This window comes from Megalops cyprinoides, chromosome 3 (assembly GCF_013368585.1).
Source record: "Megalops cyprinoides isolate fMegCyp1 chromosome 3, fMegCyp1.pri, whole genome shotgun sequence".
NCBI lineage: Eukaryota > Metazoa > Chordata > Actinopteri > Elopiformes > Megalopidae > Megalops > Megalops cyprinoides.
This window is the reverse complement of record NC_050585.1, coordinates 13,117,816-13,145,404: the sequence shown is the minus strand read 5'-3', so window position 1 is coordinate 13,145,404 and position 27,589 is coordinate 13,117,816. Positions and strand designations below refer to the sequence as shown.

At 46.7% G+C, this 27,589-nt stretch overlaps 1 protein-coding gene across 4 annotated transcripts in view; it reads right to left on the bottom strand.

The window, feature by feature from the left end:
- Positions 1-27,589, bottom strand: part of cltca (clathrin, heavy chain a (Hc)) — a 39,544-nt gene that overhangs the window by 4,101 nt on the left and 7,854 nt on the right. For 2 of the 4 annotated variants that reach the window (XM_036524748.1, XM_036524750.1), the window contains exons 2-31: positions 21,356-21,563; positions 20,854-20,856; positions 18,021-18,289; positions 17,628-17,789; positions 17,390-17,503; positions 16,951-17,124; positions 13,345-13,542; positions 12,582-12,782; positions 11,783-11,935; positions 11,260-11,382; positions 10,905-11,042; positions 10,514-10,678; positions 10,235-10,415; positions 9,428-9,591; positions 7,187-7,312; positions 6,888-7,030; positions 6,391-6,625; positions 6,063-6,185; positions 5,822-5,967; positions 5,159-5,342; positions 4,872-5,064; positions 4,583-4,740; positions 4,234-4,398; positions 3,969-4,076; positions 3,682-3,849; positions 3,393-3,542; positions 3,069-3,200; positions 2,708-2,818; positions 2,410-2,580; positions 1,730-1,951 (exon numbers count right to left, since the gene is read on the bottom strand). In XM_036524748.1, coding sequence (XP_036380641.1) covers positions 1,730-1,951; positions 2,410-2,580; positions 2,708-2,818; positions 3,069-3,200; positions 3,393-3,542; positions 3,682-3,849; positions 3,969-4,076; positions 4,234-4,398; positions 4,583-4,740; positions 4,872-5,064; positions 5,159-5,342; positions 5,822-5,967; positions 6,063-6,185; positions 6,391-6,625; positions 6,888-7,030; positions 7,187-7,312; positions 9,428-9,591; positions 10,235-10,415; positions 10,514-10,678; positions 10,905-11,042; positions 11,260-11,382; positions 11,783-11,935; positions 12,582-12,782; positions 13,345-13,542; positions 16,951-17,124; positions 17,390-17,503; positions 17,628-17,789; positions 18,021-18,289; positions 20,854-20,856; positions 21,356-21,563 — 4,788 coding nt within the window. The remainder of the gene's footprint in view (positions 1-1,729; positions 1,952-2,409; positions 2,581-2,707; positions 2,819-3,068; positions 3,201-3,392; positions 3,543-3,681; positions 3,850-3,968; positions 4,077-4,233; positions 4,399-4,582; positions 4,741-4,871; positions 5,065-5,158; positions 5,343-5,821; positions 5,968-6,062; positions 6,186-6,390; positions 6,626-6,887; positions 7,031-7,186; positions 7,313-9,427; positions 9,592-10,234; positions 10,416-10,513; positions 10,679-10,904; positions 11,043-11,259; positions 11,383-11,782; positions 11,936-12,581; positions 12,783-13,344; positions 13,543-16,950; positions 17,125-17,389; positions 17,504-17,627; positions 17,790-18,020; positions 18,290-20,853; positions 20,857-21,355; positions 21,564-27,589) is intronic. The other 2 variants (XM_036524749.1, XM_036524751.1) reach the window with 1 other exon arrangement.

Here is a 27,589-nt window from a genome sequence, read left to right as displayed (position 1 = left end):
TCACCTGATATTAAAGCATATTTTTGTATCTTTATTTACCAGAGAGAGTATACAATTGCCAAAACCCAATGATCTTTCCTCCACGAGACCTTCTCTGTGTACATACAGCGATCGTGGTAGCTAGCTACATTTATGTTATGTTCTTGACATAACACATTCGTTACCTCAAGTTCTCTTTGAAGGACAGACAGCCCATACTGTCCTCTTCGTGACACCCAGGAACGGGTCCACAATCGTTTTCTCTTTTTATTCTTCTTTTCTGAACAGAAGACTGCTAGCGTCACACATAGCGCTTCTGTAGCCATGATTGGCACTTTCTTGACCCTCCTCCCTGACTACATGCAAGGGCGTGAATGATGATTGGTCGGGGTCAAACTTGTAGTGTTGCCAGTCACCCGACCAAGACGCAGCAAGATTTTATGGCACTATGACTACCTAGTCTGACCATCATGAAAGACAAAAAAAACGTGTAGTCTGAACCCGGCATTAGATGAGGTGCAGTACCATCTTTAAATTCTGTTATGCGGCATTCAAAACATTGCATATTGCTTAGACTGAACTAATTCATTACAATCTCTACAAATATTCACATGCACATAATTGAAAATTACCACTGGAGTGCACTTTTAACTGGCAAATCCCCGTTTTTATTTCATGCAAGTGTTATAACAGTCACGTGCTTCTGAAAGACTACACTTGGCACTTCCCCTGTAACAGATAAGTGCCGCTCTGCTACGAGACGCACAAATCCAATTGTGTTTATGACCCTGATAAATCAAATGAAATGAAGGAACTCCCTTGATTTTATTACAGTCGAGGGACTGCATATGTCCCCAGACGCGCAGTCACATGCTGGCCATGCAGTCATGCCCACAGCAGGCTACAGTGCAGGCAGCTGAAGAGCTCAACTTACGTGGCGCTTAATTTAAAATGCAGGGGGGAAAAGAACAGATCTAAAACATGATTCGCTGTCAAATCATCCATTTAAAGTGTCACAGCACCCCTTTTCATAAGCAGAGAAATCTTTGATATTAACAGTGCGTATAAAAGACATTGAACTTCAAAGCAGTAAAGTTTTAAAACTGTTTCAGTTACCCAAAAGCACTGTCATACTGTCTGTGATACAGCTAAACCATATGGTAAGGATGCATGACGTAATGGAATGTCCAAGCCGGCCAAATTTGGTTGCATTTAGCAAGTTCATTTTTAACCAAACCGCCGTTTTCCCACAGAGCCTCACTGGCAAAATCTCTCTGGTACCACATTTGTATGGAAAAGTAGCAATAATGGACAAAGAACTCAACAGGAACAAAAAGCGCAATTAAAAAAAAAAAACAAAGGGGCAAAGCAAAGCAGCTTAATTGTTTGCATTACAGTTTAAATGTGAAAAGGAAGAAAGCACTGAAAGGCTAGGGCCAAAACCAAACATATTAAAAAAAAAAGCTTAGAGGAAGTGTGGAGTGTTGAGGGAGGAGCAGTTTGGCAGACGTTCCTGACTCAGGTCTGTGCAGCTGGACTAGCCTAACCAACTCAGTGTCACAGACCCATTGCGCTAACCAAACCGCTAAAAGGCCGCCTCTGTGCTGAATTCCTGCGAGAGCGTGTAATGTGACTCGGTGTTCCAGCGAGGGCCGAACGCTCCCTCCCTGTACCGCTGCGTTAAAACAAGACGCGGTTCCCCCGAGAGCGAGGCCGAGCGCGCCCAAAGCGCTGACCGCATGGCGCTTACCTTGGTCAGGTACTCCCTCATGACCTGGATGAAGTAAGGCATGGAGAAGTCCATGATGTTGTGCCTCCAGGCGGTCTCCAGGACCACGTCGGGCCTCAGCAGGTCGTAGCAGGTGAAGAGGCAGGCGGCGAAGCACTCCTTCTTCTCCTCCTGCAGGAACCACTGCAGCAGCTCCTCCGCCAGCTCCGTGTCCTTCGACTCTGAGGCGTACTGCATTGCATCCTGGGAGGTGAGAGAGCGGCACAATGAGAGCGCGTTCGCTGCCTCCGGCGATTTACTGCACAGGTACAGCGCTGGGACGAGGGTCTCCCGGTAACACTGCACTAGATGGCAGACAACAAGGTATGGGGTAAATCCTGAATGTCCTTGAGGGAGTCAGTCACGGTTACATGAAGAAACCACCCATTTCTCCGCAAATGTCATCCAAAAGAGCCATATTCAATACTAAAAAGAGGAGCTCCATTGCCATTTTGTCTCACTAGGTTCAAAGCCTGGTTCCCTTTCACTTGTCAAGACAACAGTTAGAAACGACACACAAAAGCTGCAGCAAAATTGTAATATAGGCCAATATAAGCTTGGGGTAAACGTGCATTTGCATAGAAGGAAAAATTCAACCTAATGTGCTATGGTGTCCTTGGTGGAAAAGTTAAACTGTAAATTGTATTGTGATCAACTGGTACCTTGTAGAGTTTGTCCTTCTTGCAGAGCTCCACGCTTTGCTTCCAGCGGTTGTTGCCTTTGAAGAGGTAGGCAGCGATTCTCCTGAACTCGATCAGCTCGTGCTTCTCCAGCCGCTGGGCGAGGGAGATGTTGTCAAAGTTGTCGTAGGCGTCTATAGATGTCCGCAGAGCCTGGGGTTGGGGAAGGGAAAACGGCGTTTAGACACCACAGCTCTCTCTCCGGTGCCACAGCTGCAATTTTCACTTCCGCCCCTGGAGGGCGCAGCGCTGCCAAAGCACGACGTGTCTGATTTCTGACCTGGTAATCTTCCTCTGTGATGAAGAGGTTGTTAAGTGCTTCATTGACTGACTTGTTGTTGTGATTCTGTACAGACCGCAGGTAAGGCTTAACCAGTGGGAGCTGCTTAACCTGAAGGGGGAGAAAACAGGTTAGTTAAGAAAGGCGCGATTACAAAATAAGATACTGAACATGATGAAATCAAACATGCTTTGGCATGCACGTTTGCTATCAAAGCATACATAATATAATCAGTTCAACTACTAACACAACTAATTTTGGATATTCAAAGTTACCTAAAACATGTCAAGTGTTTAACCAGTTCAGCTGGAAGCCCTTTTATTGCTGAACAGGCAGGTGCACACAGGCAGAGCCAGGTTACCTTGGTGAAGAAGTTGACTGCACGGGAGTGGTCGAGCCGAGGGGACAGCACGATGAGCAGGTCATTCAGTAACAAGGGCTTGAACTCCAAATAAAACTGGATTGCTTTGTAATACAGCTCCACATTGGCCACCTAAATACAGAAGGGGAAGAAAGAAAAAAAAAGAAAAAAAAACAAAGAGTCCGTTACAATCGCCACCAACGACATGTGATGAGTCAAAATGAGGAAGCGTGATTACAGAAGATATTTGCGAGAATGGCGATTGCGTGATGTTGTTCTATATTCACTGGAAAGTGAAGGGAAAGTCCATCAGGTCCACGGTACCTTGGTGATAATGTCTTTGAACTGTCCCTCTTTCCAGGCGTCTGTTGGGTGGTTCATCATGGTGATGATGGCGTTATCATACTCCTCATACTTGTCGTACAGGAATACCAGCTCTGCCCACAGATGGGCCTGCTCAGCTGCCCTCAGAACCTGAAACAGATGCAGATTAAAGTGCAACATTTTTACAATACTTGAATACAATACAATACTAGAAACTCATCTAGAGCAACTTGGATAGCTTAAATGTCTTCCATGCATATTGCTGTATTAAAATGCGTCCTTTTCCCACCTTTGGAATATTGACTCGGGACCAGAAGAGCTCCAGGTGCTCCCTCATCTTCTGGGGTTTGAATTTGGAGTAGAGGATGGCCAGCTCTGTGAACATGCCCATGTGCGCCCTCTCCAGCCCGAGGGCCGCCTCCAGCATGGTGATCAGCTCCTCGAAGTAGCCGCGGTCCTAGCATGGAGACCAACAATCTTCGTCAGCGGACATCTTCAGCGGTCTCTCGACCAACGGTACAAAATGCGAAGCCACTCCCCCGCTGGAGGGGCTGGTTTAACAAGGTAAAGACTTGCCTGGTAGTAATTGATCAGCTCCTCCAGCTCATCAGCATGGACCACGATGTGAAGGCCACACATCTGAGCGAGGCGGAACTCCTTCCCATCCACACAGGCGAAGCACACCTGGAGACAGAAACTCATTATAAAAATGGCTGAACACCATGTGCACAATGCACACAACCAGGTAGCAGCCAATGTGCCCTCCTGACCTCACAGAGGAATAAGACACTTCCTGAATGGCTGAGAAGAGTAAGACATGGGACGGGTAGAGGCGTCTCACCTCCTTCCAGGTGCGGGTGCTATTAGCCTTACGGGCTCCGTCCACTGCAGCCTGGTACTCTCCCAGGTGGACCAGGGTGGAGGCCAACCGTCCGAAGTTGGAGACATTGTTGTACAGTAACTTTGCGGCTTCGTACATTTTCTCGTCATAGCATCTGTCGCCAACCTTTGAGGCAAAACGAAGAATTGCAAAATATTTTACACATTTTCCCATTTCAACTTTAAACTGTTCCATTTATGTGACTTGGAGTGTTTAAATTCGTATATGAAATCACTGTGCTTTACTGCGTGTGATATCAATGTGCATCATTGTGACCCATTTGTGTGCTGGGCACGTAACTGTCACCTACCTGCTGGATGTGAGCGTTGTTTGGCCCGTTGATGAACTCCTCCAGCTCCGCAAGGCGGTTGGTTTTGGCCAGAGCAAAGATCAGTTCAGTCTCCACGTAAGACTCGCGGGCCTTCTTCCGGGCCATCTGCAGGAACTTCACCAGGTCCTCCCAGTTTCCTATTGACAGAAACGTTCAGTAAAATGACCGATATTTATATACGAGTTTCTAAGAGGAGTCTTAGAACATTGGGCCGCGTTGGGCCTTTGCAAAGACGCCCCCCCCCCCCCAGCTCCACCCTGCCTCTCACCGCTCTGGTCTGCTGCCTGCACCACCTCCATGTACGAGGATGGATCATCGGCCTTGATGTAGGAGTCGATGGCCTCCTTCACCAGGCCCTTCTGCAGCTGGGCCTTGGCCAGCTGGCTCCACACCGCCGGTTCGTTGCAGCGCTCGGCGAACTCATAGGCCCGGTCCAGATTCCCGATGTGCTCGATCAGAACCTAAAACACACCGGAACACTGCGTCAGACACTTTGATGATGTGAGAGAGGTGGCTACACTCTGGAGGCTGTAACACGGGGTTCTGTCCACTCACCTGCACTGCAGAGGTGTTGACGTCGAACTTCCTGAAGATGGCGAAGGCCTCCTCGAAGAGCTCGTTGCTGATGGCGATGTTGGCGATGTCGGGGGCGTCGTAGTTGTCCAGGCGGTTGATGTACTCCATCACGCGGGTTCGGTCGGCCTTGATGGCTGTGAGGATCAGGAGGTTCTGCAAGTTTCTGAAATGGGAAAAAGCAGACCTCAGCATTGCTATGTACATAAACAATTCTAACTGCATCAGAATAAAAGCTGATGTAGAAAATCATCTATGACCTTTTGTTTTTTTGCCATTAAACATATTTTGAATGTTTAATGTAATTTTAAACAATAAACAAACACAAGGTCATAGATCACACTATATAAGTGTGCTTGATAAAATCTTACATAAAGTACAGTATGCCTTCATGAATATGACTGTACTGCTTTGGAATGCAAAAACTTCTCTTTTCTGCTGATGTAAACTGACTCCGTTGAAAACTATAAGAAGGAAGGCAGTACAGCTCTTTGCATAAACTATTGTGAAATACTGCAGTAGCTTATGAATTCTCTACGAGGCAGTATTTGCTCGGTCTTGATGGCACATGGAAAGTTTTACCAAGATATAATGAACATCCAAAATGTAAACTATGCACAAACTAATCTGCAAAACTCCTTCAACCTGTGTTCGCTGAAAACGGAGTTGTCAAGAACGATCTTCTCCAGGAGCTCAATGAGCTCGTTGGGCAGGTCAGCGGTCATGAAAGCCTTGACGGTGACAGACACCTCTTCAGGGTCTTGGGTTTCGGACAGGGCGGTCTGGACGACCTGAGAAAAGGAGAAGATGAATGAATCGGTCAGTCATGCTGTAGATGTGAAAGCAGGCCGTTGAGTTTGAGAGGACGGGAGGGACAGAGGCGCACCTGGTCAATAAGGGGCCTCCTGAAGGGGTTGCTCTCCAGCAGCACACTGGCCCACAGCTCGGGGTCCCTGCGGCGAACCAGGTAGCGGGACAGACTCTTGAAGAGGGAGTTCTCATTGCAGACCTGCATGCAAAATGCATTGATAACATAAGAATCCAGTTACCTTCCCAGCCAGGCTTTCTTTTAAAGACATTTTTGAGAAAGACTGAAAGCATCGCATTAGTCCAAAAAAAAAAAAAAAAAAAATCACATAATGGCTTTTTCCACATGAACAACATTCATGTCCATGTTAACCACAAATAAATAGCTTATGGCCTGGGATACTGACATTAATGAGCTCCTGGTCACACTGTCCTCGCTCATAAGCCACACAGGCCAGGTGGGGATCCCTCTTCTCGCAGTACTTCCCCACCACGCGGCTGTCGTAGTAGGGGTTCTCCCGCAGGAAGCGCTCCGGGTTGTTGTTGCTGTCGATGTAGATTTTGGCCAGGGCATTGTGGGTAGCCGGCTCCTCGCAGCCCTCGTGGATGCGGGCCTCCAGCCAGGGCAAGAGCAGCTTCAGTCTGCAGAGAAAAAACAGCCACAACTGACTCACCAGGTCTTGCCATGACTCTTCCACGTGTAAGCTCCGTGCCAGTGACCAGTAGTGACCCACATGGTCTCTGCCTGTTGTTCAACTTCAGGTCTTTATTAACTACGTGAATGGAAGCCACTGATTGGATGGGATTAAGCGTATGTGATCAGGCATTGGCTGAAAACCATTTCTGAAAAGCTGGAAGGGAAACTGATGCCTGCAGCAGTACGCAGGGGTGGGAGCAGCCGTACCTGTTTCTCTTCTCCACCTCAGCCACCAGCTCATCGGTGGAGAACTGGCCCCTCACCACAAGGATCAGGTTCTTGATGACGTCCTCGGAGCAGTCCACGTCCAGGAGCCCTCCAATCACCACGGGCAGACGGCTGGGGTTCACCTGCACCACACCCACGTTTCAGTTTACAGCAGAGACTGGACAGCGGTGGGAGATACTGCCTCATACAAAACTCAGGTCATACAAGCCAACCTCTGAAGAACTGCATGGTGGACAGAGAGTAGATTAAACGACACCTGGCCAGCCAATTACGCTCACCTTCTGCACGTAGATCTCAATGTATTTCTGCAGGTTGTTGCGGTACAGGTAGAGGACCAGGTCATGGACGAAGTCGAAGCGGTCGCAGACGATGATCAGCGGGAGCTGGTCAGTCAGCTTTGCCTCCTGTCCATGGAAAAGACCGGGGGAAGGGAAGGGGGATGTCAGATTAGATATAAAGACTGAATTTGTGAAGGGCAGATCTAAAGGTCTCACCAAAATCACAGTCAAACCTGCATTCTAGACAAGCACTGGGTTAAAATCAACCCCTTGACCCATCCACCTTTCAAATGGCAAACCTGATAACGGAGGTTGTGTTTGTTGTTAATTACAGAGACCCATCTCTGCTGGAAGCACACCACTCCAACAGGTGCCATCTGAAGAGAGCAGTGGGTAAAATTTTTCAGCAAGGTCCCAGGTAATGCTGTGGTCAAATACAGATTTGACTGTCATCTGTCGACTCTCTTTACCGTTTCAATGTAAAAATCAAATAAAAACATGGAAAATGAAAGGGGTGTATCATTTCCTAGCCGAACCAATCCTGCCGAAGTGATTCGAAATGACACGATACCAAGGAAAATAAAACAACAAATGGAAGCCGTCACATTTCGAGGTCAAAGGATGGTTAAATACCGCAGACGTTCGCTGACTACAGACTCTGAGTAAAACAAACCAAAGAGAAAAAAAAAAAAACTCATACCGGGAGTCTAGCAGTGTGGTCCTGTACACAAAGCCTTGCAGGTGGTCTGCATCACCGCCACACATTCACACTCAACACCAACACTGGACCACAGACAGGTTTTTACATACCCTATTTACACTTCTTCCACTGTGTAACTGCCATCAATACTCCTACAGGATTAATACTCTGGGATTGTGCACCTTACGTCACTCAACTGTTAGGGCTGGGTCAACAATGACTCAGCTCCTATGGGGAAACCTTGGACTGTTAAATTTGCGGAAAATATAAGGTATTTTCCACACAGTCAGGAAGGGCCGTTCCCGCAGTTAAGATTCGGTGTTAAGTGCGTGCTATGAACTTACTCACAAGACAGCCAAAAAGAACAAGGTTGAAAGTTGGCGGCAAGCAAGCTGCAAAGTCCTCAGCTTCAGGATTCCCCTCCCCCTCCCAAAAATTAAATCCAAACCTAAGAGTATAAACACTGTTTTCCGAGGACCTTTTGTTCACAATGGCAAATTTCAAACGCATTTTAAGCTTAAAATAATTCAGTTTTGAAGACTAAACACCAATCCGAAAGGATTCAATTCTGAAAACGGGTCAGTGTGCCCTGCCACCACAAACTCACAACCCTGATTTTGGTTTCCTACGATAGGGATGGGTTTAAAGGGTAGCCTACCAATACAAATCTAGTGACTACCTAATGGGTGTAATCTAATTTTAACATGAGACAACAAAGCTTGCTTTCTAATAATAAGACCGCTACAGCTCTATTGGGAAGGTACGGTTACTGTGTCAATGTTCTCGTCATACAAATCCCAGGTTTAATCCTGTATCTAAGAAGGGATGATAATAAAGGGAGGGAGTCCTGTGCTGGGAGATTTACCTGGTACATGTCCTGCCCATTCCAAAGACACAGGGAAAAGCACAAAAGACAATAACTGCCATCAGGAGATAGTTGATGCACACTTCCTACCAACAGGTGAAAAGAGCCACGTGTGGATGCTTCTAGGCATAGCATTAACTCAGTCAATTAAAAAAAGTAAAAAAAAATAAATAAAAAACCATATGCATCCCATTTGGCCACGAATTCCTTCAATGTGTTGTACTTGTCACACTTTTAAGAGTAATCTGAATCAGGACTGCACATGCAATCCCTAATGTAATTAATGATATGACCATCAATGGATTCTGACTGGAAATTAAAATTAACCAGTCAATGCCTATTTCTTAAGTTGGCCGATAGGAATAAAGTGCAGAATTTTAGTGATATACTTAAAACAAATAATTTAGTAGCAATTCCTGGTATCAACAAAAGACTGGAGCAAAGAGTAAAGACATTCAATGGCAAAGGTCGTCCCAAGGTTGGACAGGTAAGGGGCCGACTCAGCGTCAGACGATCAACAACATGTGTTTCACCTGCGTAATATGTAAAGTCTGAATGAGCAAGCAAGACAGGAGTCCAAACCAGAAAGACAGAGACAGAGAGAAAGGAGGAGAAAGAGATGGAGAATGCTTTGGAGTGCACGGTTCTCCTCTTGGGGACACGCTGCTCCTCATACCTTCAGGAAGTTCTTCACGCGCTCAGGGTCATAGCAGTTGCTCTCTCTGCAGATTCTCTCCACCTCCTTGATCTGCCCGGTCTTACATGCTGCCTGGATGTACTTGAAGTGGACCTCGGGATCCTGGCTGAAGTTCACGATGGAGCCCAGGAAGTAGAAGAGACCTGTCACACAACAAGGCCAAGAAAGGAAGGAGACTCGATATCACTCAAACAAAAAGACATGACTCATATCATTCACACTGCCAATTCATCAAGAAACTCTATGCTTTCCATTTTTGTTGTTCTTATTTTATCCCTTCCACTTGGAGGATTTTTAGGAAATGAAAATGCCCTTAAAGACAAAAGCCTGATACATTTCAGGGGCTTTCCAAAATAACCGCCAATTTCCTGATGAGCATATTTAACAATGTCAACACTTAGAAGTCAAAGACAGTCTCGCTTGCAGGATGTGTGATATAAATCTCTTCTCTCATACGGAAACGGATACAATCACAAAAGCAGATGAAACCTAAATGCAATCGTCTCTGCAGTGTCAAAGCAATGAAGCCTATTTGCTTACCCTTCAACTCTGCCAATTAGTGCTATGATTTCCCACAAGACCCAACCAAAGGGTTGAACAGTAGGCCAGGGTGCACTGCTGATCTTATCTATAATTACAGTTGTTGGCCTACTTAACAGATTAAAGCAGGCTAACTTCCAGACAACACAGGTATAATGTTGTAGAAGCACAGAGTGCTGGCAGGTCGTTTTCCTTTCTGGAACATTCAAACAATGGGAGGAGTCTTGCTTCAACTGGAACTCTTACCCTCGAAGCTCTTGAAGGACTCAAAGAGCTCGGTGAGGGCCTGGGTGGACAGCTGCTCGTGGTACTTGGACGCCACCTGGACGCAGATCTGCAGGTTCTGACGGATGTTGGCCGACAGCATGGCCCTCAGGCACTCCAGAGAATCTTCCACGGAGAGCGAGCCAAAGAAGTTGACCAGCCACTGCAGGGAGAGAAGAGGCGAGGGCAGCGGGTAAGGGCGAGGGGGCAGGCATTTATGGTACCTGTGTGTCACTCTCACCGTGCAGTGGGCCAGCGTACCTCAGGGTTGAGCAGGTGGGTGTGCACCACGGCCCGCTTGATGTCGTACAGGTCGGTGTAGTGCTCCAGCGCTCTCTGGAGCAGCCCCGCCTTCTCGCACAGCTGAGCAATGTGGGCGCGGTCGTAGTTGGTAAACATCTGGTTTCCCAGGATGGCGTCAGCAACCTGAACAACGCGAGCACACATTTCACATACCCATGCAAGGGAACCCCAATGCATCAATCTACTAGATCTACACACAGAGAAAAGTCAACTGGGGCAATTAGTCAAATTAACTCTACAGCCCGTCATGGACTGTATTTTTACAGGACAGATCAGTGAAATACGGATCAATTTGAAGCAGATCTGAACTAAGAGGGAAGCATGAGGTTGCGCAGGGATTTAACGGTACCTGCGGGGCGTGCATGAGATTCATCTCCAGCAGGCGGGTCTGCAGGGGGCCCTCCGACGGCCGGTTGTTCTTCAGGGCGTCCAGCAGGAAGGAGGTGCACTGCTGGATCAGGTTGTACTCCATGAACACATCCACGATCTGTGTGAGGGGAAAAGCGGTTCATGGTTTGCACACAACAGCAGCCATATGCCAACCAAGCAGTAAGAATGAACAGTTAAAGAGTGCCTTGTAAAGTCCATATCAAGGCAACAGGTTTAAAGTAGATTGCGTTGTGTGCGGGGGAAACTTGGCGGTGTGTTATCAGTGATACGAGTAGCTACACGATGCTCGCGTTGAGGACCGTCCTCCCCCTAACCTGCGTGATGTCAGCCAGGGGTTCCTCATCCTGCACCAGCATCTGGGAGAACTGCAGCCCCTGATCTGGACTGATGCGCATGACGTTCCTCAGCAGGAAGATCCAGTCTGGAGTGTATCCCACCTGCGACGGGTGAAAAAACGGTTCAAGCTTTTAATGAGGAGGGCTTCACGTTATAACATTTGCTTTGCAGACACACATAGCTGTCAATTTTGCGGTTGTCAGTTTATATAGTTGGGTATTTACTGAAGCAATTTTGTGAAATACTTTGCCCAAGGTTACATCAGGACTGGCTCATTTGGGAATCAAACTAGCAACCACTGGCTTACAAGACCTTCTTAAAACTACACAGTGAGCAGCTGTCTGTGAGGATTTCCCCTGTCAGAGAACTGAAATGACTTTTGCAATGACTATGATACATCTTACAGAGCAGCCGAGCAGAAATATTAAATAAAAGCTTGCTAGCATGCTTTAAAGACTTACAGCTTTACAGTCTGTCAACTGAACCATTTCACAGCCGTACCTTCTTAGCATAGAGCACGATTTTCGGGAACTGTCCGGTCTCGGCAAAGCACTGGATGACTTTGTTGGGAACATTGGCTCTCAGGTAGACGCTGAGGGCCAGGGTTGGGTCCACGGACTTCACCAGGTCTCCCAGCTCCTCTGAGCACTCCAGCTGCGGGACCACAGTCACACAATCCGTTAAAAGGCACTGTGTTTCCTAAGCCAGACCCATTCACAAAGCTTTCTGAAGAGAACTGAGGGCTATAATGTGCTGGATCTGTGAAAATGCTTCACTGAGAGCGTGACAGCAGATAACGGTATGGGAGGCTTTCAAGCACACTATTTGTGCATGAATTTTTCCAGCACCATTTGTTTACCCTCTTTAAAAATTCATAAGATGGCACTGTCGAGCGTGGTGTGCCTAGCAAGCTAAACGCCAAGACAAAGACATCACTCCCACAAATGAAATTGTTGTGATTGAAATTCTTTAAACTTTTTTGCAAGCATTTCATCATGAGTTTTCATTCGTTTGTTTTCAAGATGAAGCAGCATGCAGCCTGACTGCAGAGTGCATTTGAGAGTTTAGTATAAACTCATAACAGATGAAATTCCCACAGTTGTTTATCAACGTCTTTGTATTGTTTTAATACACTCAAAGCTTTTTAAGCACTTAAAACAATGCTTAAACCATTCCCTGGAATCCTTAACACCACCAACAGATATTCATGCAGTAGCAAACAAGTGTGCTACAAGATTACAGGCGAGACTTGTTCTCTGCAGCAGAGAAGCCCGGGTTAGATGGCCATCTTGCCAAATACCTTGTCCTCCTTCAGCCACTTCTCCAGCAGCTGTTTGCGGCCCTGCTGCAGGACCGGCCTGCACAGCTCCAGGGACTCGAACTTGTTGAGCTGGCCCTGGTCCAGCAGGATGCCGAAGTACTGGAGCAGGGGGGAGGTCTGGCCGGGCTGGGCGGGGACACTCTGGAAGCGTCGGATGGTGTCTGGAGTGCGCAGAATTCCCTGAGACAAACAAGGGCGAGGTCAGCTTTCCTCTGCGCTCCTGGCGCCGTTACTGATGCTGTGAACTCGGGACTCAGGAGGGGGGGGGGGGGGAGCGAATCGCGCAGAAGAGCAACGCGCTGTTCCATCACACCCCTATTAATGATGTGTGGCCAGCTCATTCAGGCTCTGAGTGATATCCGCTAAGCTACACACACATACACACACACACACACACACACACACACACACTCACATATATGTATATACGCTGTTTCCAACTGGCACAGTTTTTTGAGAGAAATATGCTGGCAATCTTGCCACAGATGACGGCTAACCCATGAAAGGCCAAAACATCCACCGCAGTGGTAAGGCATGTTTACCACGACAGTGTCTTGTGACCGCCTTTCTTCGCTCTACTTCATCACTGTATATGAATGAACATGGAGATCACTGTGTTTGTATGTACATACATTCATAACAATATGCAGGAAGACACACCAAGCTACAGCTAAGGGACCCATTCACCACGAGGACACAGGTTTACGCATTACATGTCACAGAGGGGTGAAGCGCGCGGTACCTTTGGTGCGTTGGCAGCCACCTTGGCGGCCTCGGAGTAGTTTCCCCCGGCGAACAGGTTGTTGAACTTGCGTGCGAAGAGCTCCTCGGCCCCGGCCAGGTTGTTTCGGACGGCCATTCGCAGGGCCAGGTCAGGGTTCTGCAGCACGTTGGTGATGTAGGGGATGATGTTCTCCTCCTCCACACACACAGAGAGCACCTGCAGACATACAGAAATGAAGAGCGAGCATCATAGGGCTGCATACATGGCATCAAAGGATGTTCTATGAGAGGATAAGACTCAAGGAAGTGTTGCGGTGTGACAAAGCACACATTTATCAATCTGCATTGTGAGGCCCATTTATCTGATATGTGATGATGTGCCCAATAAACACTTTCCCCTGAATTCATTTTCAAACACCTACTGATTTTTTTTATAGAAAACTTGACTTCATTTCAAGCGTCAATTATACATGACATAAAAGTAATCTAAACATAATTTTTCAGAGAACATCCGCCGCAGACTAATTTAGCCCTCGGGATGAATTTATGTATCAGTTAAGTACCATAGGGCTCCACGTAATTTTGAAGCACAGGCCAATCTGTTGGCCTGTGCTCATCAGGTGATGCACAGAGAGTGGTTACAGTATATTCACTGGAGATTCACATCAGCAGGCGATCTGATACGCACAAGTACACAGCCGTGTGAGGACGGCGGAATGGTGTCAGGTTTCCTGCTAGATGTGTCAACGGGTTGGCAGGACACCCTGGCCAGATCATAAAACCCCTCCACTCCTTTGTGAATGATTCACGGGTCAGGTGGAGAGGAACGCTCACAAAGTGATTTGAGCCTAACTGCAGGTCAATAATAAACCAGCTGTATACTGGCACTCTTTCAATTCTGGCCCCTCCCCCTTGTAATCATATTCTCCCTGCAATTCAGCATTCCTGTCAGGGGCAACTGGCTTCTTTAAATTCACACAACGAGGACTCTCTTCTGAGGGACACGTTAAGTGTGTTCTTTATCTGCCTAGACGTGTCCCTCAGAAGAGAGTCCTCGTTGTGTGAGCTTACACGTTCAATATGCACTTAAAAGACATATATCCGGACCCCACATCATGGGCAAAGATTGAGCGTAAAGAATGAGGGCATGCTGTTGAGCGCTGGTGCCTCCTGTTGTTGTAGTAGAGCAGGGGTCGAGGGAGAGAGTGTGTGTGTGTGTGTGTGTGTGTGTGTGTGTGTATGTGTGTGTGTGTGTGTGTGTGTGTGTTGGGGGGGTTCCACGGCAGACTGGGGCCCCACGATCCCCGCGCACAGCAGGTCCCTGCCGCAGCTGTTAGTGCGGATGAGTGAGTCTCCCGCCTCTCTGAGGCCGGGGAGAACTGTGCGCTCACAATATGGGTCAGCTAATAAAAGGCTGTCAGCACCGCCAATGCGCAGGCAGAGAAAAAAATAGAGCCCTTTATAGAGGCCCTTTACCGACTACAAAGGGGGGGGGGGGGCGCATCTGGGCTGAATGATGCGCCCACATCATTTTATGACTGCACAGTGGGAGGGTCCAGTCAGGACCAAAAGGGAAAGAATGCGAAAAGGACTTTAGAGTGTTAACGAGCGCCTGGCTTGCTTTGGAGATTCCAGCTCATTTTGCAATCCTGTTTTTTGACCGATAAAAAAATCCATGAACGTAGCTGTCAAAACTGTGGTATGGTTGGACCAGAATGGTACCAGCCAACTGAAATTGACCACACGCATAAATATATATTTTTTGGTGTCCTACTACATGATACTGTGAAAACATGAGGGAAAAAATGCTGTGAAAATTCACTGATGATGCTTAGGAGCGGAAGGGGGAAAACGGGACGTTTTAAGCAGGGCTGAATACATTACTTCTGCCCTGAATCATTAACGCGGTTGTAAGCCGGGTCTGACAGGGGGGAGACGTCACCGGGCCCCGTGACGCATCGCCCGCGTGTGACGTGTGAAGATGCTACAGGCCGACTCAGGCAGCGAGAGCCCGGAGCCCTAAGAGGATTAGAGCGGCAGCCGGCGCCTCCCACTGCAGGTCACGTGCTGCTCAGCTCTGCGCTGTGGGCGGCGCTGCCGCTGCCGCTGCTGCGGTTATTTTCAGGGATTCCTGTATCTCAAGGTCATCTGGCAGCGCCGCACGCCAAGTGCAGACACAGCAGCCGCGGATCCTGCCTTTTCATCACCCCCCCCCCATTCTGCAGGGGCACAGGAGGATACGCTGCTGCAATCCGGGCCTCTCTCTCGCTCCCCCCACTCCCCCTCCTCCTCCCCCCCATTCAAGGCTTCTCGCAAAAACCCGGGGCACGGCCACCCCGCGTCAGCGGTTTAGACGAGAGAGCCCGCCCAGAGCCGAAGCAGCGCGCCACCGCTTCCCGAACCCGCCACACATCCGTTTCCCCTTCGAAAGCGCGTTTCTCTGGGGGAATTAATGAGATCTGAGGCCGCGGAACAAAGTCAGTATCCCCTTAGCGTGCAAAGATAATCACGATGAGAGGTCATCATACAAATCCTCTGTTAAGCAACGCAGAGAAAACGCTGCTATCAAACGAGCCTGCAGCTTCCGAAAGGCAGACGCCGCCTTCGTGAAATGGACAGGTACGCTGGCTCTCCACCAAACCTCCGTCAGTGCAGACAGGCGCGTTTTATGTGGCGGAAAAACAAGACATGGAGTCCAGCCCCCGTGGTGTGAGGGCGAGCACGGTCTGGATCGGCTTTCCACTCCCCTGAATATTTAATGGGCATCTGGCTTAGCTGGAAAATTATTTATCAACCAGCAGGATCTAGTATCCTCAAATAATGGAGCACAGCAGAGAGGCCTCATCTGGTTCACCTTACACTTGTGCATATTTATAGCCCTGCCTAATGAGGAATGCACAGCCACAACAAGGTGGAAATAAGTGGGATGGGCGCATATACCAATGTTATCTTAACTTTTGCTCCCTATAAATTTGTTCACTTATTCTGATCACCTCCTCTGAACAGGCTGTGAGGCGCCCCTCGACAGCGTGATTAGAAACGAAATGGGAAGATGCTGGTAATTTCAGCGAATTTCAATCTTATTATTCCGAGATCGGCCGGAGTATTAAACGAATCGTCCCCAGGGTAATCAGCTCAAGGAGAATTTCGACGCTGCCTCCCTCAGCTCCACAGAAACATGCGACTAAGCCATTCCTTTTGTGCTGAACAGGATCCAAAAGGTGGGCTCGGTGAGAAGGGTGCACAGCCACCTTACAGTATCTGCCTGAAATGGTAGAGGCACTAACCCCCCCCCCCCCCCACACCCCCGTCGTGCCTGTAACAAATACCCAACACAAAGCGGGTGGATTACCACACAGGCTTCTGCAAGCAAAATCACCAGTGACTAATCCAGACAGCACCTCAAGCTGGGGGGTAGGACCAGGCTTTAAGCACAGACCACCAACAGGCCTGTGCGTTCTTAACTTGGAACAGAACGCATGACTGTGACTTAAGCCTTTGCCTGCAACCAAAACACTGATTTGGCATCCGAATTTCCACCGTGGGAAATGTCTGTCTTTGCAGTGTCTGTCGTTTCTGCCAGCTCAAGGGCCGTTAAAAGAAGCAGAGGAATCCGCAGGGGTACCTGTCCTTTCCTGTTGACCCCAATGATGCCCGCTGTGGCTTCATGGGGGGCCGTGACAAAGATGGTCTCGCCGCTGATCCTGTTCATGTAGATGCAGGTGCCCGTCTCAAGGTCATAAAGGTGGATGTATCCATATTTGGTGATGAGAAAGACAACGTCTTGCTTTGAGCTTATCTAGAGGGAGGGAATTGGGAAAACAGGTTTGTAAAAGCATGCACCACACTGTCACGTTGAATCAATCAAATTAGCCAAAAAAAAAAAAAAAAAAAAAAACTTCCCTTGCAGTGAAGGCTTGGGCATTATGAAAAGTAGATCAGGGCACTAATACACAGCCCTCCCATCAGTTCTCAAACCCTGGTACAGCGGGAGAACCTGACCCAGTTCTATCAGCAGTTGTGCAGAAAGTCACGGCGTCCTCAGCTAACACCGGGATAGATACCTGCATTGCAACAGGGAAGTCATTTTGCGCCTCAGGGGGGAAGAACACGTCCACTGCTTTCTTTGGAAAAGGCTGGTTCCCTGTCGGCGGAGTCCCCACTTCAATGATGTGCAACTAGATGGAAGGGGGAAAAAAAAAAAAAACGTGTTATGTTACAGTGCCAAAGCAGGTCAGCAGAACAGGTCTGTACGATTTGTTAGGGTGACATCTGCTGCCCATCTCTCCTCCTCCATCGTACCTTTCCTCCAGCTTGACCTCGGACAGCGAAGCAGAAGAGGGTGGACTCCTCGGCGTTGCCTTCCATTTTGAACTGCGCGAAGCTGGCGGCGTGGCCCTCGATGGGCTGGGACACCTTCCTGTCCACCGAGTACAGCTGCATCGCACCCACCACGCGGTTTTGCTGGAGTGTTCCAAACAGAGGTGCACGTCAGGGCATACACAACATACCACGCCCTTTGGGGCTGAGGCTTCAGAACAGGCCCACATACAGATTCAAACCCAAGTCTGTTAAACATTACCAACGCTACTGAGATAATGTGCAAATACAGTGCGCATATAATAACTCAGTGTGTATCACTTGCAGGCATCGTGTTTCAGTAGCCTATCTTCAGCTCATCCCTGTATAAGGTACCTGTGCAGAAATGCCAATGAGAAGCAGCCACTTCTGCTTGGCGTCAGTGCGGTAGTTGATGATTTGACAACCGGCCAGACTGGAGTGCCTGTCGAAGACTTTGACTGGCTGAGAGTCTCCCTCCATGCTCCAGTGGTAGACGGCGTTGTCTGTTACAAGTGCGACGGTGTTGAGGGAGATCCACTTCCAGAAGGTGACGTCGTCCGTCATGGTGTGGGCCTTCATCTTGCTCTTCATCTCAATGTTAAAAATCTGAAGGGTTTTCGCCGCTGAAAATCACATGAAACAACGGTTTTGCCCACCAACATAAGCGCCTGAGATCTGCTAACAACCACCCCACATACTAACACACATCTGGGTTAAGGAGAGATACAGCAAACACCAGATTCTACTTGAATACCAAGAATCAAGCTAGAAACATTGGTAGTCATGGGTTGATGTACATCAGGCACTACACCATGACTTCACACTACACAAGGAGTCATAGAGATATACAAATAAAACAAAAGCACAGCAAATGTTTACATACAGCCACTACATCTTAAAGATCTGCATTCAGGTAAAGACAATGTGGGGCTGAACTATCAGAACTGCTAACATGAAGATGATGTAAAGAGGAAATCTCCACTACTTGTACTACATGGAGACTAATTAAAACCCACACGAATATTTCAACGTTAAAGAATGCATACAACACAGTGTGATGTAAAACACCCAGAGGTTTACAATTCACCACACTAGTCAGATTACATGGCATCACCAACAATGAGTAAAACTAAATTATACACTCACCTGTGGTTTAAGAGTAAATCGTTTTGGCAAATTATGATTTTACTTGAAAAGACAATGATATACTAGTACTGCCCATCAAAAAAATATTACTTTGTGTAGCTATGAGAGCTGGATTGAAACATTGTGCAGAATTTGAAAAATCATGAGTGAGATTTTTATTTCCAAAATGTGTAATTTTTTGCCACAACAGAATCCATTTTTCTTTTTAACCACTAGAGGTTTCTGTAGCATTGTGAATTATCACTGGCAGATTGTATGTATAAAAAATTAAAACTGAAATTCATATTGCCTGTGCTGTGATTAGCCCAGATGTAGCAATTTCAGCTGTGTGAACATGAACAGTAATCCTTCAAGCCCCAAGAATCAATGATTCATTGCAAACCTTCACATGGAAGGCTACGCAAGGGTTCAGACTTGTGTCTGAATGCAGATTTTAGGGAATAAGGTACTAAGACAAAGGTAACACTGCCACGGGGATGAAAACTTTCTGGAAATCCTCAATATTACAGGGCGTTTACCCAAGCAGTTTGGACCAGTAAATCATATTAGCGGGCAAGCATTCAACACACCTACAAAACTTAACTCTTAGCCAAACTGATTCATTTTCCCCAATTTAAATCAATCAAAGTCTTTTTTATCCAAGCTACCAAACAGCTTATACTTTAATCTGATTGCCCGTCCTTCCCCCAGAGAGAAATTAAACAGAGCATTACACAAGCCCTTTCCTAAAGCTGTTCAGTATAGAAGACTCGACACTCAGAGAACGGAATATCCTAACCTACACACTGTAGAATTAAATATTCAAGAGGATGCTGCTGTTGTTGAAAATCCTGTAATAAATGCTTCCATAACGGAATGCTGTCATGAAAGGTAATACCCACCCAAACCCATCTGACCTCCTGACAGCAGTATGTACCTACAGCAATAGCAGGTTTGTAAAATGATCTCCAATAAAGTTTAGCTGCATTAAAAAACAACCACTTAACCACCAGCAGTAAACAGTGAATACTAAACTGATAAATGATATTTTATCTGACACAAAGGCAATCTACAAAGCCTTGAATATCATCTTAATGGTCCAAGGGTTTACATGGCATTTGAACACAAAGGGGGGGGGACGTCAAAAATGGCAAGCAACACAAATTTGCGTGAATGAGAAAACACAATTAAATATACCCACATTACTTCCATCCCCAAACAGATACCAAATCACTTGTGCCTCTAAATCAACTTAATGCCAACATTCAATCTATTAAAATTGTGAAAGTTAAATCCTGTTCAGGTGTCTGGTCTAAATAAGGTAAAACAAGCCTACTTCACTGATGATGTTGATAACAGTATGATCATTTTTGACATCATTTTCACAGCACAAATTTCATGCTTAATACATTTGAAAAAGCCTGTAACGTCTCCAAGATGCATTCACCATGGAAAAGTAAATATTTAATTTTGGTCGATCCACTTAAGCTCCACCAAAATGTCAAAACTGACATGGCCTACAATTTAGATGTAAGGATTCTGCATGTATGCAGAGAACAGTTTAACAGCAAAAAGGCAAATACATTTTGTGTATCTGCTCAAAGAAGACTTCCACCCATCATGTGGCACAGGATGTATTGCAAACTGTGCCTATAAATACACTATTTTCCCAGGGTGCCATGGCATTTGGAAATGAAAAGTAAACATAACACTATCACAAAAGCTATATGAACCTGCCACTAGGCAATATAATGTGACATAACTGTGGGTTGGTGGTAGTAAGCATGTCTTTGAAATGCACATCTTTCTCATTAAAATTCAACAGGTTAAAAAAAATGTAATTCATCAGTTTTATAATTTCTTTTGGACCTAGCCTCCCACAACCAACCCTGTCAGTTTGACAGTCCACACTACCTTTCCACTTATATACAGACACATATTTTAAAAGCATCCACAGGAGCTACTTTAGCAGTTGTAATTAACTCTGATTTCTTCCAATTCAAGGAGGGCTTAAAACAGGATTGTAACTTGCACAACTTGTCATACATAAATTTTAACTCACCGTCTGCATACACATAAGAAAGCGGTAAAGAAACACAAGAACAAACGAAACAAAAACAAAAAAACAGACAAAGCAATTACGACAGCAGGACAAAAAGGTCAAATTATTATACTTTCCAACTGGCTATATTAAAAAATGTATGTATTTCAAGACAAGCAGATACTGGCCAATAAAAACTACTTCACAAAAGAAAACAGAAATAGCTTTACATGTGGACATAAACAGATGAGGCAAGCGAGACTGTGCCTGGCATTTAGGTAAGAATTTTACACATAAAATGGAAGATGTCGATAGGAGTTACTTGCTACGATCGACAGACACATAAAGCTAACAAAATGAAAGCTAAATGGTACACACTGAAGTTTCTAAAATAAAACAGCCCTTGAACCTGGACTACATGAAGAACAAGTACAATTGATTTAATGGTGATCTCAAAAGTCAGTTGGGAGGGGGGGGCTTAGCTGGGCAGTGAGATCAATGCGGGGACGCCGATGACTCCTACCTTTCAGTGCGATGACCTTGCTGGCGGGGTTCATGATGGCGCTGTCGGCGGAGATGGGCCGGCGGATGGGAGTGTTGGGGTCGTTCATGTCGATGATGACCACCTGCGCCTGCTCCCCGACCTTCTCCCGGATGCAGATGAACTTGTCCGACTCCATGGTCAGGGTGCTGAACCCGATGTTGGCCGGGTTGATGCCCAGGTTTTGGAGCTGTGAACGGAAATTCCGACCGTGAGATGTAGACACTTTGCGCAGCTGAGGCTAAATCTGTGGAGCAGTTTGGAGGCGCCGCTGCTAGGCGGATCGATTTTGTAATGTCGCTCTCCAAACGGTTATATCTTTCAGTAAACTATTCAAGGACGGTCGATTCCAATCTAAATTCGTCAATCACTGCAATATCATCTGACAGACACGTTACTACAGAGCTGAAACGAGCTGTAGAGCTCAAAGGAGAACTGCCAGAGGGCAAGAGAGACAACAATCAGCATCCTGTTGTTTTGTGAAGGCCATACTAACCTCATCACTTAGTTTTAAAATAGATGTACAGACATATAACTACTCACTGACCGAAGGTGAGTGAGTAGTGAGGGGGAGTTCCTCAAATAATAAATTCTCTTGAATCCAGAACAACATATATATATATATATATAAAAATTTGTTTTGCAAAAAACAAAATCAAACCCTACAAGGGGAAAAAAGGAAAAAGCTGAGCCAGACTAAGCATGTTAAAAACCTATTCTGACGGTAATTCATTGTAAACGAAGGACATACACTGTACACCAATTTACACATCCTACCTCTGTGTGTTTGAAAATGTAGCCAGTGGATGCAGAGCCCTGGTCTGCCAGTATAGAGGAAAATGTACACTGAATATGTACGCACCAAGTACAATTCTAACGCGTAGTTCTAATCCTAACGCTTCACTCCGAGTTTGAATACCATTACGGCAGGAGGAGATAGAGCTATCCTGGACGAGGAAGGCCGTACGCCTGGCCAATACGTGTGCATCTGCCTGTGCTGCAGAAAGCACTCACAGCCTTAACCCCCATGGCAAAAAAAACAAGCCTGCGGGACGCCAGATTAGAGCTACAGCACCAGCTGCTTCTGAGGCACAGAACAGTAATGTCCTCTAATGGGTGGCAGGCGTACAGCCGCCACCTCTCCTGGCACAGCGGGGCCTGTAATCTAATTCATTTTTCTGACCTACACTGTAAAGGCCTCACACAGAGACACGATATTTTTCATTTCACACACCGCTTGGTCGGGTTTGAATTGAACGGCTGGGCGAAATCAGACCACCTGCGACTACAGTTAAAGGGACAAACAACTGGGGGAAAGAGGGGAAAAAAAAAAACTCCTTCTCTCACGTCAGGATCCACACACAAACAAAATCGATTGCCTACAAAGCCAGAGAGCAATGTTTTTAAAATGCCCGTTGCCGTTCATTAGCGTTGCAGGGCAGCGTGCAGGAGGGCGGTGACCCGCAGAGGTCTGACCTCGTCTGCACTTCAGCAGAATGCAGAGTCAGCCCTCTGGGCGAGGTGTGAGTCACCTGGCCTTACTCACTGCCTGCCAGTCGTGCCACAGAGCTCAACCTGCGCAGTGCATATGGGTGCGAGGGGATCCCTACAGAGGCCGAATACTGACGGCGGTGCTGGTTAATGTCAGGGACGGTTGCTATTACACTGACAGCTAGATTGCCCATTTCACCCAACGGCTTGCTGAAAATAGGAGCGGCTTAGTTAAATCTTGCTCAGTCAACAAAATGAGGATTCTTTAGCGTGCAATGTAATGAGCAGCATCAAGTGGCAATCTGTCAATCATGTTTCAAGCCTGTCCAGTGCCCAATCCATTGCTGTAATCTAGGCCATTTGCAAGCTGGCTATCTAACCAGCTAACAACTTCAACAGAGTAGAACTACCATATAACAGTAAGATATCAACATAGCTGGCTTGTTATAAGAAAACTGCATTGGCTGGTTAAATTTCCAGTTCAGAGATACTAAATAAGATGATGCCTTGTTAGCCACATGCATAGTCCTGAAAGCATGAGGGAAGTACATGTTTCAATTAAGTGAATAGCTCTGCAGAGGGAACCTGGGAATAAATTTCACAAACACTTGCTAACTGCTCACATTTTTTTCCTCATGGTCACGCTGTGTTGTTCTCACTCTGTCTCCCTGATGCACCACAGCCAAAAAAAAAAGTTCTCCCGTAGCTACAGACGCTAACGACCAATTTAGATATCAACCTCCTATCTGAGAGAGCCGAAGTGTTACGGCTTAACTAGGGGCATGCAGCCTTTGCTATTCCCACCTGTCCAAAGAGAGCGGGTCCACGTCGACCACGGGAGCGCTGCATTACATCACCATGACGGATAACATCACAGCGGATCACAGAGTGGATGGCGAAAGCTATAGGTTCTTGTTGCCATGAACCACAACAGGGCATGAGCAGTCTTGGCAGGTGTGCAAGTCCCTGCCTCAGACTGATAATTAAACAGGCAGTGCAGTGTAAACGCTGAGCTGAGAGGAGGCGGGGGACAAAGCCTGGACTCCCTCAGAATTATCCTCCTGCCCCAGCATGCGTCTCCCGACAGGAGACACGCTTTAATCAGCCAACACAAACCGTACTTCCAGGAAGGGCTTAACAGAAGCGGCTGCACCTTTTATCAATCAATAGAGAAGGCGGCCCCACCCAGACCCTGCCCGGATTCTTTTGGCGTTCTCTATCTCTCTTTTCGCCTTTCTCTGTGCGTGCGTGTGTGTGTGTGTGTGTGTGTGTGTGTGTGCGCACGCCCTAGGTGCAGTCTGCAGTCCATTAACAGAACTGATAAAGTACGTAGTGTTTCATTTGCATGACTGATCAAGGGAAGCCAAAAAAACAATGTGTACTACTGATAAATACACCAAGAATTCTATTTTTTTTATCAAATTAATGGTAATGTTAGATATTACATAACTCCTGCATTTCACACTAAAACTTATCCATAGCACAAAAATATGTCTCTGTGGGGCTAGATTAATTAACAGTTTCATAATGTAAAAAAAAAAAAAAAAAACCCAATTAATCTAGCATTCAATCTAGCATTCAACATACGCTAAAGCAAAGGTGCTACAAAATTCAACTATGGTTCTAGCAGAGGAACAGACATTCTGATACGTTACTAGTAGTTACACATTTATTCCAATTTCATGACACACCTTTCACACAGTTTCTCTGGAAACTAAGGAACACCTTGTGAACACACAAGGCCTTGCCATGTTTTGATCATTTTAACAGAGGGCCTCACTCCTCTCGCACAGAGGGGAAGACAGCGCAGACTCCAAACAGGGACACTTTCACCTAATTAATGCAAAGCAGCGTTCTCAAGCATCGTAAATCTGCACCCACTTCAGGGAAAAGAAACGCCATAAATAACCCCTGTCCTTTCCTGCAAAAAGTACCATCTGCCGAGGTGCTGATGACATCACATACAACATGACTGCAATATAAGCATCTCATTGGCTGGGGGAACCTCTGCCCTCCCTGCCATTTGCCAGGGGGAATCCGGCTGCGTGTAAAGGTAACGTTTGCTAATTAAGCTAGAAAACCATGACGCTGCTGTAGCTGCTCTGAGCCAAATATGATTCATGCCTCAGCCTGGTGGCTGTGTTCGTTCTCTACACTGCAGCTCCTGAGTGAGAAGCTACACGATCACCACAGAGAAGCCTCCTCCTTCGCCTTAATGGTACGCTACTCATCAGCTTTTTCAGGCCATTAAAAAAAAAAAAAAAACAAACCAAAAATAAACCACAGAAAGTTTCTCAGTACAAACACAGTTCGAGTGAAGAGCGCAGCGAGGAAGGAAATTACAGCACTTCTTGTCTTTAAATAAACAGACAGCTTGATTGGGTTAATTAATTTCATTAAGTGCAGAGTGCCCTTTTCACCCTGTGTGGCCCAGCCATTACAGAGACAGCTTAGAGACTGTCCTCGCGTATAGCGGGGGAGCTGGAGCCGACGCCCTGGCATAGGGGATTTCCTATTACTTTGATAAAGCTGGAACTAAGAACACACTAAGATTTTTTTCCCCCTGGTGATCTCAATGCATGGTTTTAGATATGAGGACTGTAGGGTGGGGGGAGGGGGGAGGGGTGACAGACAAATATCAAACTGTGGAGGACGGTTTTGAAGTTGAGCACACAGTTTACGCATGTATTTAAAAAAGGTTCAAAAACAAACCCCTACACAATAGTCAACAGTCATACCAATCTCATGAGGGTATTCATAAAAACACTTATTTCCAACACAGTGCTTTAAGACACTAAAACTTTAGGATGCCAGGCTTCACACACTGATCAGCATGTCCAATTACATCAGCAATTACAGAAAAATCCCGTTGACCTCACACATTTACACAGTAATCACAATGGAAAACATGTAACAGCTATTAAAAGCAATGCTGCGTTTCCAATAATAACAGGATGTTTGTGCACAAAAGTGAAACATACTGTGCTACTCCCCAATGTGATTATATTCCAAAAAAACCACGTCATTTAGAAGAAATTATATTCTGGCACTGCTTGACTTGGAGGGATGGGCTGTTCCGTAGGCTAATACCAGTATCATTGAAGAAACCACATGCACTGTGACTTGCTCTTGGAATCATACAGGTTAGCACACTTTCTGTTGTGTTGTATCCACGTTGGTTATTCGCTTTTGCAATCTGACAGCAGAAATACTCTGGGACACTATCAAGTCGATCGAGTTTAACACATGATCTGAGTTTTAGCACTCCATCCTGTGCAGTCACACGCATCCAACAAATGTACCGAATAATCCTTTCACATGCTGCTGAACGAAAATATTCGAAACTCCCTCAAAGACCAGGCACTGCTCTCCTGTGGTCACCATTTTATTTCTTACACTACAGTCTAGACAGAGCTCAAATTTTCCACGTCTGTGTATCCTTTCCAAGAGCTGGGTGAAATGACTTAAGTGTTACACTGGGCTGCCATTGTTGAGTCAGATCAGATTTTCCCTCGCGGGCCTGACAATAAACAAACATCACAAATCGCTTAGTGCGCGTTTTTTGGGGAACTGGGACAACGAGGAGGCTGGATGCCAACCCCCAACAGCAGAGACAAGCATCGAGCGAACAGAGGACCTTTAGTGCAGGAAGGCAGCCGGAGGAGCGCGACTTTATTTATGGGGGGGGTGTCTTTGTGGTCCCTGCTGGCCTTGGTGTGACATGGTGCGGTAACGGCACTCCCTCCTGCACCTAAATCACGGCTCTGCCAGGGAGCGAGTGATCGAGGGAGTGAGTCAACCCTGGGAGCCTCACAGCTGCAGCAGAAAGCACCGCATCAAGATGTTCCCATAAAACATCTGCGCCTGGGTTCAAATCACCACGGCGATTCCCCTCAACAAACGCCCACTTCTGCAGGGTGTGTATGTGTGTGGGGTGGGGATGGAATTCTAACCCTGCACAGTTTTTTTTGAAGGATACAACAATTTGTAGAATACTGGCATTTCATATTTTCCAGCATTTAAGAGGAATATCATTTGATGACATGTATGGCACAGATATGCAGCAAGTGGACATTTTAAATTCTACTTATTTTAAATAAGAAACAGGAGGAGGGGGAACTGCTGAGAAGCACGCCTAAGAGACCTATAAAGCGGTGCTAATGTGCCACAGAATAAGCCCTGGGGTTTCAAACGCGCGATTGCTGGTTACATAAGGCGGCCGACGAGGGACAAAGTGACGCACAAGAACAAACACAAGGACGTTAGTCCCTAACATCTTGCGGCGCGCTCCTCCTGCCTCTCCGAACGGCAAGCGCGCACTGTCCCCACTGACACAACAGCCACCCGTTTGGCTGAGCTACGTCAGCCTAACGCAGGAAGACCTCCATCAGCAGCATACTACACCAGACGACAAACCCCGCTCTGCAACAGCGCGCTCTCTCTCTCTTTTTTTTTTCCTCCTTTGAGATCCAGCGAACATCCATCTCCGATTTAACCCTGCTTGCTCCTTCTTGGAGAATATTCCCCCCCGTCAGCACAACGCTAGCATTCTGCACCGGCGGGTTCAACGAACAAGGAAGGATATCGAAAATGCTGAGGCTGCTGGGCCCTGGCACAGTGGCCCATAACAGGAAGCCTGCCATTGTCTCGCTGGTTAAAACAACAGGTTCACCTAAGCTTGCGGTGACCATGTGACCGCATGTGACACGCTGCTCACGGAGAGGT